Source organism: Mytilus galloprovincialis, chromosome 1 (genome assembly GCF_965363235.1).
Source record: "Mytilus galloprovincialis chromosome 1, xbMytGall1.hap1.1, whole genome shotgun sequence".
In the NCBI taxonomy this organism is placed as follows: domain Eukaryota; kingdom Metazoa; phylum Mollusca; class Bivalvia; order Mytilida; family Mytilidae; genus Mytilus; species Mytilus galloprovincialis.
In genome coordinates this window covers 4,143,135-4,156,488 of record NC_134838.1, presented here as the reverse complement: position 1 = coordinate 4,156,488, position 13,354 = coordinate 4,143,135, and the positions used below count along the sequence as shown (strand labels likewise).

General features: G+C 32.5%; 1 protein-coding gene across 1 annotated transcript in view; it reads left to right on the top strand.

Annotated features, from left to right (window-relative positions):
• Positions 1 to 13,354, top strand: part of LOC143063424 (protein O-linked-mannose beta-1,2-N-acetylglucosaminyltransferase 1-like) — a 77,026-nt gene that overhangs the window by 38,694 nt on the left and 24,978 nt on the right. Inside the window, exons 19-24 of the mRNA XM_076235572.1 lie at positions 516 to 592; positions 1,396 to 1,489; positions 3,405 to 3,454; positions 5,569 to 5,695; positions 6,470 to 6,602; positions 10,456 to 10,617. Of these exons, the coding sequence (XP_076091687.1) occupies positions 516 to 592; positions 1,396 to 1,489; positions 3,405 to 3,454; positions 5,569 to 5,695; positions 6,470 to 6,602; positions 10,456 to 10,617 (643 nt within the window). The remainder of the gene's footprint in view (positions 1 to 515; positions 593 to 1,395; positions 1,490 to 3,404; positions 3,455 to 5,568; positions 5,696 to 6,469; positions 6,603 to 10,455; positions 10,618 to 13,354) is intronic.

Genomic DNA, 13,354 nt, shown 5'->3' with positions numbered 1-13,354 from the left:
TTTAAAGATGAAGTCTTAAAGACAGTATTGGTAAATTAAACACCTTGACTAAAATTAATTTGGCTTTATTAATTTTTCATAAAATTTTGACAAAATATTTACTTCTTCTCTTTGACAAAAATATATATATTTTCAGAATACTTGAGCAAAACACTTTATTGTAATAAAAAAAATATTGGATATATAGCAGTTTGACAAACACTAATTTTGATCATTGAGAAGCTTAATATTTTCTTAACAATGGAATGTGATTAAAACATTCAGCTGTTTTTTACAGAGTTATCTCCCTGTAGTGTTATGTATCTAGTGTCTGGAAAATATAATAGAACATAAACTGGGCCCTATAAACTGGGACTAAAATATTATTGACACTAAACTTTAAAAAGTGGTTTGTTGTAAGGAAGACAAAAAGAAACAGATAATACTGTTGTTGCATGCAGTGTCATCAATAAATGTTCATCTGATATCAAGTTGTTGTATTTCTTGTTAAATATGTTTTAATTATTTACATCTAGGTGTTAACCACAATGCAATAGTAAGAACCATGGAAACCACACTGATGCAACCTGGGATAAAACCTAATATGGTTCTGGTATGTAAAGATCATTTTGAGATGTGCAAAAATGCAATTTTGTTTATAATAAAAATAAAACAAGGTGATGTGTTATGAGTGCTAATGTCGTAATGATACAATTATCTTACACAGTCTAGAAGGTGGTATGAGTGCTAATGATACAATTATCTTACAGAGTCTAGAAGACGGGGATGTGGTATGAGTGCTAATGATACAATTATCTTACAGAGTCTAGAAGACATGGATGTGGTATGAGTGCTAATGGTACAATTATCTTACAGAGTCTAGAAGACGTGGATGTGGTATGAGTGCTAATGATACAATTATCTTACAGAGTCTAGAAGACGTGGATGTGGTATGAGTGCTAATGATACAATTATCTTACAGAGTCTAGAAGACGTGGATGTGGTATGAGTGCTAATGATACAATTATCTTACAGAGTCTAGAAGACATGGATGTGGTATGAGTGCTAATGATACAATTATCTTACAGAGTCTAGAAGACGTGGATGTGGTATGAGTGCTAATGATACAATTATCTTACAGAGTCTTAGAAGACATGGATGTGGTATGAGTGCTAATGATACAATTATCTTACAGAGTCTAGAAGACGTGGATGTGGTATGAGTGCTAATGATACAATTATCTTACAGAGTCTAGAAGACGTGGATGTTATTAACAACTCGTCTGGTATTATATGTGTGCCAATTCATAAAACTTTGTATCAGATTTTTAAAACAAATAATTTATTTATATACTTAATAATTATTAACTGCATGTTACCGATTTAATAAATTCAATTTCTGTCACGTTTTATTTAGGTTGCCTACGATGAAAATTTTCCAGAATATGGTGAGCTATCAACATTATTTGGTTTCCACAATATTAGTGTGAAAGCTAGCACTACCTATGAAGGTAAGTCTTTAATTTAAATGGTTAAAAATACTAACAGTTAACATTTTTGTTCTCACCTGCAACAGAAGTGTTTTTGCAGTTTGATTTACTCTTGGGTTAAAGTTTTAGATATCTTTGACAAACGTTATAGGAATTTAATAAATAAAAAAAAGGAAACTAGATGAAGCTACTTCATTATCAAGAACTGCCATCTGATGAAGTGTTTTGATGCCCCATTTATGGTCATTATGTTTTCTGGTCTGAGTGTCTGTTCGTCCTGCTTCAGGTTACAGTTTTTGGTCGAGGTTGTTTTTGATGAAGTTGAAGTCCAATTAACTTAAAACTTAGTGCACATGTTCCCTATGATATGATCTTTCTAATTTTAATGCCAAATTAGAGTTTTCCCCCATTTTCACGGTCCACTGAACATAGAAAATGATCTGTATTTTAGCTAAATAAAACTAGGTTTAATTTAAAATTTTCTACACCATCTTGTAGCAAAGATGTACATCCTATTTTGCAAATTAATAGTATATTTTGTAATGAATAGTTTGTTAATTTGCATTTTTTGATTGAGTTAAGCTTTCCAATTGATATTTTATAGTGTATTTTTCTATGTTGTGATGTTATACTATTGTTTTCAGAAAAGGGAGAAGGTTCGGTACCATTAAACCGTTTAATCCCACTGTTTGCACCTGTCCTAAGTCAGGAATCTGATGTACAGTAGTTGTCGTCTGTTTATGTAGTTCATACATGTTTCTTGTAGCTTGCTGTTCAGTGTGAGCCAACACTCTGTCTTGAAGGCCGTACCTTGACCTATAATGGTTTACTCTTATAAATTGTTACTTTGATGGAGAGTTGTCTCATTGGCACTTATACTACATATACCACATCTTCCTATATCTATTTACATGTAGTTTTTCATTTCATTTTGCATCCTGAGAGTTCAATATTTTTGTGATTTTACTTTTTCCTGATAGATTGTATTAGTATTTGTGTTTTTGTAGTAAAGATGTGCATCTTATTCTGCCAATTAATAGTATATTTTTTAATAAGTAGTTACATGTGGTTTTCATTTCATGTTGTATTAAATTAATTTAACTGCACCTCAAAGTTGGAAATTATATGGCAGGCACAATTTTCCTGTATTACCATCACAGAATTTGATCTGATTACAAACTAGTTTTGATATAATTAGATTATATTTAAGGTATAGCAAATCCCTGAACAATATTATACTGAAGGAGTTCTAAATAGGTCATTATTCATAGTCAAAAAAAGGGAGAAGACATCTAGGGGCAATTAAAAACCATACATAAGATAGAAATTAATAGCAAACAACAAATACCATGACAAAAAAAGGACACAATCAACAGAAAACAAAATACCACTGTACACAGAAAACTAAGGTTTGAGCAACATCTACATCACCAAAAGGGTGCTCCTGAATGTTCAGTATTACAAAGTTCAACTGGTTGAAAAATGATGTTTATTATCCTGCGACAGAGTTGTTGTCCAGCAGTATTATAGGTCAGATGTCACACAAACTCCCCAGCTGGGTATGTGATACAGAGAAAGTGAGAAGGCTCTAATGAGAATGTCATTTTAATGTAGAGGCAAACACTTTATGGCGCAAAATTTTATGTGATTACAAAAGACTTAGGTTTGAATGACTTGGCTTCTCTGGGGGAAAGATATATATACCAAAAAGACAAACAACATTAAACACATGTTCTAGATAGTCTAACTTGGTACAATCATATAATGTGGTGGTGTTAAAACCAGTTTGACATGTACAAACAACTCCCCTTTGCCAACTAGGCCATATATTGTAAAAGTAAAACTCAAAATAAGAAACCTGCACAATAGAGAAATATATTCTAAAAAGTTTTAAGTTTGCTTTGAGTTTTAATGAGTTAAATGTTATATCTTTTAGATGTATTAAACAAAGCTATAGAAGCAGGCTGGAATTACTTTGATGCAAAGGTAGGCATGAATTATTCATAATAGCATTTGATAAAATTATTATAAAAGATTTTGGAAGAGCTAAATGTATTGACCATTTTTACACACAAGTACATTCTCAGTGTGTGTATAATTCATTAGTTTAACCAAGTTTATTTCATTTTTCTGATGATATAAACATGTAGTGTAAACTGAGAAATTATTGCAATGTTTTGATACCCCTGCCTAAAAAGAGGGCGTATACTGTTTTATCTTAGTCTGATTGTCCATCCGTCCCATGAATATTTTTGTATCATCTTCGCAGGAACTACATTACAAGGATTTCTGAAATTTGGTTTCAGGGTATATATGAGTTACCTGTACCATGTGATGTGTTTTCTGATTCATCACTCAACAACTTCCTGTTAACTTTTTACTTTAAATGGGACATCATTAGTGAGCAGTAGCTCACATATTCACATGTTATTAATGTAATAAATGTGATAAATGTGAAGGTATCAAGTTAGTGATAATAACAATTTCATTCATAATTTCAGTAGTGATTTTCCTTTATAAAATGTTTGCAATCTCATTAATTAGATTTTGGATTTGCTAAAACAATTAATTTCTGAATTACAGAAATACTTAAATTAAAAGTATGTGACACTATTAAAAACATGTTGCATCAAGACAAAACAAATGCAATATTCAGATATTCTGATTGTTTCTGGTCATCTGGAACTGAAGGTAGATTCTATATGTGCAATTTGGTTTTTTATCATCCAAGCTTAATAGTTCATGTATATGCATATGTAGAGGTACAGTAAATTCACCAATACATTCAATGTGCCTAATTTGTCTTTTGACATGGAAAATAGAAATTCTAATGCAATTATTTTGTATCAATGGTTCTGATTGGATGACAGTTAGCATAAAATTCTCTATCTCCTTGTCTGTAACTAAGGAAGCCGACATTTTGAATTGCTGAATGTATTGACATGTAATTTCTACAATGATAAGCTAAAAAACTCACTTGTTGTAGCTAAAAATCTTCTTTTTATCAAATTTTATTACATTTTGAAGCGGCACAAAAGCCAGCAAACACCTGATGTTTATTTTTGATGCCGGAAGCATACCTATGACGTCACCTAGTGTAGGGACCAAAGAAGATAACATATTTTCGCGGAATTTTCTTAAATGAAGATTTTACACTAAAATAATGATTTAAGTTTAATTATGAACTTGTTTTGCATTAGAATAGAGATAACTGTATTGTATTTGAAGCTTTGCGGACGTCCATCGGTAGTTTTACTGTCGCAAATACCCGTTTACCTGTCTCCGCTCTGCGTCGCCAGGTAAACTAAATTTGCGACAGTAAAACTACTGATGGACATCCTTAAAGCTTCAAATACCATACAGTTATCTCTTAATTTAACTGGCACAGTTGATGCTTTATGGTTCTTAGTGTTAGTTCTCTTAAATTAGTGATCATTAGACTTAAACACCCTGGTCAAAGTAAACACAAGCACTGTTTAAATTATATGTATAAGACCTTTTATAGTTTACTATATAGTTTGGCTTTTGCTCATTGTTGAAGGTTTTACCCTAATCTATGGAGGATAGTTGTCTCATTGACAATCTTACCACATCTTTATTATTTCTTTATGTGGTTGAAGATTAAAAATAAATTTAATGCATTTCGTCAAGTATTAAACCAAAGGTGTAGTTTGTTTTGAATGTAATGTTTAAACATGTCATGTTATGAAGAAAACATATTTTTTTGTTGGTTTATAATCAAGTTATATAGATATAAGAAGATGTGGCATGAGTGCCAATGAGACAACTCTCTATCCAAGTTGCAATCTATAAAAGTAAACCATTATAGGTCAAAGTATGGTCTTCAACACGGAGCCTTGGCTCACACCGAACAGCAAGCTATAAAGGGCTTCAAGAATTACTAATGTAAAACTATTTAAAATGGAAAACCAACGCTCTAATCAATTTAAAATAACAAGAAACAAGAAACACTTATGAACCACATCAACAAACTACAACAACTGAACATCAGATTCCTCATTTCTCCCCATCTGTCAGAAAATTAAGAATTTTCTATATGTCCTTCGGAATATTATAATGAAGAAAACATTTGATTTCAGGACCACATTATTATAATAGAAGAAGAACTGATCCTAGCTCCAGATTTCTTATCGTTCATGCAGCAGTGCCTTAGTGTATTAGACAGTGATCCTACCATACTAGCCGTCTCTGGGTGGAATTACAATGGTATAGTACAAAGATTACAACTGTTTTCTATATTTACTGAACTTCTCTTTCACTGATAGATGAGATTTCTCTATCATTTTTTATAAAAAATACAATTTAGAATAATTATGCTTTGTTTGTTTTGATTTTATGTGAGATGTCTAATTTTTTTAATATAATTGGGTTATTTCAAGTTTAAACTCCTTGTGATGAACCAACGCCTTTGAAATCGTTTTGGTAGAGTCCCTGAAGGGGATACCTTGGTATGCCGGGTTGTCAAATCATGCAAATGAATGCAATACTTAAAAGATATTCAGACTGACAACAACACTTCAAATGGTCTGCAATTTTATTATCTAAGGTCTACATGTTTCACTTGCAAGGCAGGCGTCTTTAAGACAATTTATATACAATTTATTCTGCTTGAGGTACTCAAAGAGGTACATATAAAGTGATGTTATAATTAACAATGGTAGGTATTGGTAACGTAATGGTGATTATTATTGTACAAATAAAAATAGAATGATCTAAAAATAGATTGAAAACGAAAGTGTTCAAGTTATAAATAGAATGATATTAAAATGTTCTGTATGTGGTTAGCATACGGTGGTGTCACTGGTGCATAGGTCGATTATGCTTTCATCTTTAGTTAAGTCTATTGTGGAGCTTGGTTTTTCTTTCAAGTTTGTTGAATATTTAACGTGAATATTGTGAATATTTTAATTTCTTCATATTATTTAAACTTCTACTTTTACTTTTTCCTCTGTACTTAAGCTTTATTATTTTTGATACTAGGTTATGATGTAACATCAGGGGATAGAGAGGTGGTTTACAGAGTAGAAGAATTTCCAGGATTAGCTTTCATGTTACGTCGTAATGTTGTAGAGAAATATATGTTAGGGAAACTCTCCAAGTGTTGTCATAAAAGGTAATTAGATGTAAGATTCTTGCTTAAAAAAGTGATTTGGTTTATATGTTTAGTATATATATAATTTTTTTTACAGAAATTTCCTTCTATACATAGATTATAAACATAAAAATGTAAAGGTTAACACATCGACTTTAATTAGCCCTAAAAAATTATTGCATATCAGATATAATATTTCCACTTTACTGATTATAGCTTTTGAAACTGATAATAATATTTTTTTTCCACTTTACTGAAAATAGCAAAGGTTAAAAATATTTAATCATTTTTGAATTTGATCTATGTATTAAGTATGTCATGTATGTAGATTATTAAGCAAGGATTATGTTATAAAAAGGTTTTATTTTTCACAAGTTTAAGCATGTAATGCCAGCTGACATTATTTTTTAACAGATCAAGGATAAGGCGTACACAGGGTGTTTTTGTATATTATATTACATATCATCTAAATGTTCAAAAGTGAGATTTCAGAAAATCAGGGATATTATTTAAATTCTGTTCATTTAGAATCAATGACTGAAAAGAGTCATAAATGGATATGAGTAATTAGGGCACCGCCAAAGGCGGGTCGCCCTATAGTGATCAGTCTGTCCGTCCGTCCATCCGTCCGTCCATCCGTCCGTCCGTCCGTCCGTCCGTCCGTCCGTCCGTCCGTCCGTCTGTCCGTCCGTCTGTCTGTCCCTCCGTCCGTCCGTCCGTCCGTAACACTTTGTGTCCGCTCCATATCTAGAGAACCATTATGATTTAATACTTTATACTTTACATGTTTATTAACCACCACCAGAGGACGTGTCATGATGTATGTACAACTTCCTAGATCAAAGGTCAAGGTCAAAAAACTTTGGTTTCAGTTGACAACCCTGTGTCCTGTGGTGAAGATCGTGTCCGCTTTATATCTTGAGAACCGTTATGATTTCAAAGTTTATACTTGACATGTATATGAACCAACACCAGAGGGTGTGTCATAATTTATGAACGACTGTCTAGCGCAAAGGTCATGGTCAAAAACTTTGGTTTCAGTTGACAACCCCATGTCCTATGGTAAAGATTGTGTCCGCTCTATATCTTGAGAACCGTTATTATTTTAAATTTTATACCTGAAATGTATATAAACCATTATCAGCGGGTATGTCATAATTTATGTACAACTTCCTAGGTCAAAGGTCAAGGTCAAAAACTTTGGTTTCAGTTGACAATCCCATGTCCTATGGTAAAGATCGTGTCCGCTCTATATCTTGAGAACCGTTATCATTTCAAAGTTTATACTTGACATGTATATAAACCAACACCAAAGGGTGTGTCATAATTTATGTGCAACTTCCTAGGTCAAAGGTCAAGGTCAAAAACTTTGGTTTCAGTTGACAACCCCATGTCCTATGGTAAAGATCGTGTCCGCTCTATATCTTGAGAACCGTTATCATTTCAAAGTTTATACTTGACATGTTTATAAACCAACACCAAAGGGTGTGTCATAATTTATTTACAACTTCCTAGGTCAAAGGTCAAGGTCAAAAACTTTGATTTCAGTTGACAAACCCATGTCCTATGGTAAAGATACAATTTTTTAATGCACATTATTCACAGCGGGGCCCACAGAGATGGCTTCCATCTCAATGATATCTAGTAAGTTAATCTCTGTTCATCATTATGCCCCTTTAACATGTTCTCAGCATCTACAAGTTGTAGCTTTAACAAGTTCATTTGGCTATACCACACTGTATGATACATTTTTGATCCTTTATTAATATTGTTCTACTTCCTGTTGGCTGAAACAAGTGATATCTTCTAGGATATCATGCTACTACCAGTACATGGAATTTTTTATGATATTTTTATATTCAACAACAATGTTGGAGCAGGGGTATATTTGTTGAACAATAACTCAAAGTACATTTTCTTTTTTTAATGGCCCAACAGCGAAATTGGAGCCATATAGTTTTACCTAATCCATCATTTCCTCATTATGTCATTTCTTCATTCCGTCATTCTACAACAAACCATTATACAGACTTCTTTTCTAAATGCCTTCAGATATTGGGCTGATTTTTAGTATGAGAGTTAACCATGATGAGTTACAGATCAAGTTTAAGTTTTGTTCTGTTTTTTGTGAATTACGGGCTTTAGCACCTGTCCTAAGTCTGGAATCTGATGTACAGTAGTTGTCGTTTGTTTATGTAATTTATACGTGTTTCTCATTTCACGTTTTTTATATAGATTAGACCGTTGGTTTCCCGTTTGAATGGTTTTACACTAGTAATTTTGGGACCCTTTATAGCTTGTTGTTCAGTGTGAGCCAAGGCTCCGTGTTGAAGGCCATACATTGACCTATAATGGTTTTCTTTTATAAATTGTTATTTGGATGGAGAGTTGTCTCATTGGCACTCACACCACATCTTCCTATATCTATTTAGACCTTGATAAATTGTTAAAAATCACAGTTATTGGGCTTTTTTTGGTATGTGAGTTAACCATGATCAGTTATAGATCAAATTTAAGTTAGGTTCCAATCCACTGATTTTTGTCAAAATTGAGGGTTTACGACTTTAAAAATTGTTGAAAATCACAATTATACAGACTTTTTATCTTTACGACTTCAAATTTTGAGTTGATTTTTGATAGGTGAGACTACCATCATGTTTGTGTTCACTTGTGTTGTTGAAATTGCAGTTTTTCAACTTTATGAGGCGGGGCCATTTGTGTCTTTTTGACACATCTTGTTTTTTAGCTCACCTGGCCCAAGTAAGTTTTTCTCATTACTGTGCATCCATCGTCCGTCGTCACCGTTGTCGTCGTCCAGTGTCGTCTGTTAACTTTTTACTTCTCTTCTAAAACTACTAAGCCAAATTAAACCAAACTTCGCCACAATCATTATTGGGGTATCTAGTTAAAAAAATGTGTCTGGTGACCCGGCCAACCAATCAAGATGGCCGCCATGGCTAAAAATAGAACATAGGGTAAAATGCAGTTTTTGGCTTATAACTCAAAAACCAAAGCATTTAGAGTATATCTGACGGGTTAAATTGTTTATCAGGTCAAGATCTATCTGCCCTGAAATTTTTAGATGGATTGGACAACTGGTTGTTTGGTTGCTACCCCTGAATTGGTAATTTTAAGGAAATTTTGCTGTTTTTTGTGATTATCTTGAATATTTTTATAGATAGAGATAAGCTGTAAACAGCAATAATGTACAGCAAAGTAAGACCTAAAATTAAGTCAATTGGCCAAAATGGAGTTATTGTCCTTTATAGTCAATTTTTAACAATTTTCATAAAATTTGTAAATTTTTACTAGCATTTTCCACTGAAACAACTGGGCCAAGTTCATTATAGATAGAGATAATTGTAAGCAGCAAGAATGTTCAGTAAAGTAAGATGTAAAACACATCACCATCACCAAAACACAATTTTGTCATGAATCTACCTGCTTCCTTTGTTTAATATTCACATAGACCAAGGTGAGCGACACAGGCTCTTTAGAGCCTTTAGATTAACAACAAGTACAACCTGCAATATCTATGATCTAGTTATTCTTTTCTTTGCAATTTGATTGATGTATTCATCATACTGAGGATCAGTTTATTTTCTTGGGTATCAATGTTTGTGGATTGGGGAAATATGTGCTTTGAGAATAATTGACTTTATTGTTTTGTAAAAGTCTGAATACAAACCTTTAAAAAAAAATCACATCACTGAATATTCAATTTCTGGTTCACCTGTACTGAGAAAATCCATGAAAATTTGTAGCCTAGGAATATTAACTAATCCACAATAATTTAGATAAGATAAATCCAAAGCAAAAAAAGGAATGAAAATTGCAAACAATTATCATGTGTATAAACTGAATACCTTTTCAGAGTTTGGGATCATTGGATTCTAACTGATGAAGGAGGAAATGCAATAATAGGAGATGTAATAGTACCAGATGTATCTAGAGTGTTTCATCAACCGTATCAAAGTGCCAAAGATGAAGACAAACACCTAGTGGAACTGTTCCAGAAACCCAGACTCACTAATGTGTAAGTTAATTTAAACTTAGTAGAACTGTTCCAGAAACCCAGACTCACTAATGTGTAAGTTAATATAAACTTAGTAGAACTGTTCCAGAAACCCACACTCACTAATATGTAAGTTAATATAAACTTAGTAGAACTGTTCAAGAAACCCACACTCACTAATATGTAAGTTAATATAAACTTTGTAGAACTGTTCAAGAAACCCAGACTCACTAATGTGTAAGTTAATATAAACTTAGTAGAACTGTTCCAGAAACCCACACTCACTAATATGTAAGTTAATATAAACTTTGTAGAACTGTTCAAGAAACCCAGACTCACTAATGTGTAAGTTAATATAAACTTAGTAGAACTGTTCCAGAAACCCACACTCACTAATATGTAAGTTAATATAAACTTTGTAGAACTGTTCCAGAAACCCACACTCACTAATGTGTAAGTTAATATAAACTTAGTAGAACTGTTCCAGAAACCCAGACTTACTAATGTGTAAGTTAATATAAACTTAGTAGAACTAGAAACCCACACTCACTAATGTGTAAGTTAATATAAACTAAGTAGAACTGTTCCAGAAACCCACACTCACTAATGTGTAAGTTAATATAAACTTAGTAGAACTGTTCCAGAAACCCAGACTCACTAATGTGTAAGTTAATATAAACTTAGTAGAACTAGAAACCCACACTCACTAATGTGTAAGTTAATATAAACTTAGTAAAACTGTTCCAGAAACCCAGACTCACTAATGTGTAAGTTAATATAAACTTAATAAAACTGTTCCAGAAACCCAGACTTACCAATGTGTAAGTTAATATAAACCTAGTAAAACTGTTCCAGAAACCCAGACTTACTAATGTGTAAGTTAATATAAACTTAGTAGAACTGTTCCAGAAACCCAGACTTACCAATGTGTAAGTTAATATAAACTTTGTAGAACTGTTCTAGACACCCAGACTTACCAATGTGTAAGTTAATATAAACTTTGTAGAACTGTTCCAGAAACCCAGACTTACTAATGTGTAAGTTAATATAAACTTAGTAGAACTGTTCCAGAAACCCAGACTTACCAATGTGTAAGTTAATATAAACTTTGTAGAACTGTTCCAGAAACCCAGACTTACTAATATGTAAGTTAATATAAACTTTGTAGAACTGTTCAAGAAACCCAGACCTACTAATGTGTAAGTTAATATAAACTTAGTAGAACTGTTCCAGAAACCCAGACTTACCAATGTGTAAGTTAATATAAACTTTGTAGAACTGTTCTAGACACCCAGACTTACCAATGTGTAAGTTAATATAAACTTTGTAGAACTGTTCTAGAAACCCAGACTCACTAATGTGTAAGTTAATATAAACTTTGTAGAACTGTTCCAGAAACCCAGACTCACTAATGTGTAAGTTAATATAAACTTTGTAGAACTGTTCTAGAAACCCAGATAATATAAAGTTAATATAAACTTTTTTGTCCATCTGATGAGTTAAGCCTTTTTCAACTGATTTTTATAGTTCGTTCTTATATTATACTGTTATACCACTGTCCCAGGTTACATTGTCTTATTGGGGCCTTTTATAGCTGACTATGCAGTATGGGCTTTGCTCATTGTTGAAGGCCATACGGTGACCTATAGTTGTTAATGTCTGTGTCATTTTGGTCTTTTGTGGATAGTTGTCTCATTGGCAATCATACCACATCTTCTTTTTTATATTTTGAGCTTAATTTTCCATCAGTAAAACGTCCTTTGACTCAAACTACTTGAAAAAAGAAGTGGATTTCTCTAGAGAGAAAAAACACAGAATGGTTAAGAAACTAACAGAATTAAATGGAGAATTAATTTTAAAATCTTTCCTCTATAGTATACTTATTACAAAACTGATGTAAATTCATTTAAATTTTTACCTAAAAAAAAATAGTCTGTTTATTAATTTTTAATTTAATTTTCTTGATGAGTATGTATATGATAATCAGACAATATATGTTAGAAATATATTCCCATTTGTATTTAGATAAATTTGATTTTGACTAATGATGGAGTATGACGTCTTTGAAGTTCCTGTTGAGGCTTATCTAATTCATTTATATCAGCATTATATGATGAACATGAACTACATGTTAGGTTCACCTGTTTTATGAAAAAAGAAGATGTGGTATGATTGTCTATGAGACAACTCTCCATAAGTGACCACACAGAAATTAACAAGTATAGGTCACTACGTCCTTCAACAATGAGCAAAGCCCATACCCAATAGTCAGCTATAAAAATGACAATGTAAAACAATCCAAACAAGAAAACTAATGGCCTAATTTATGTACAACAAATGAATGAAAAACAAGTATGAAACATCTAAACAAATGACAATCACTGAATTACAGACTCCTGACTTGGGACAGACACATACATAAAGAATGGGGCGTGGTTAAACATGTTAGCGGGATCCCAACCCTCCCCTAACCTGGGACAGTGGTGTAAAAGTGCAACATAAGAATGAACTGTAAAAATAAGTTGAAAAAGGTTTAACTCATCAGATGGATACAAATACAAATACAGTGGATGTGGCTTATTTCATGGTTCTTTGATGTTTTGTGATAAAGTATGGTTTCTCAATAATTACAAGTAATTATGTGCTAATCATATTTAAGGTGTGCATGTCTGAATTTCTTGGACCTTATTCTTCAAGGTTTATTACACCCTTGTGTCCCTCTGTCTGTCTGACCGTCTGACCACTTGGTGTTTGGCCT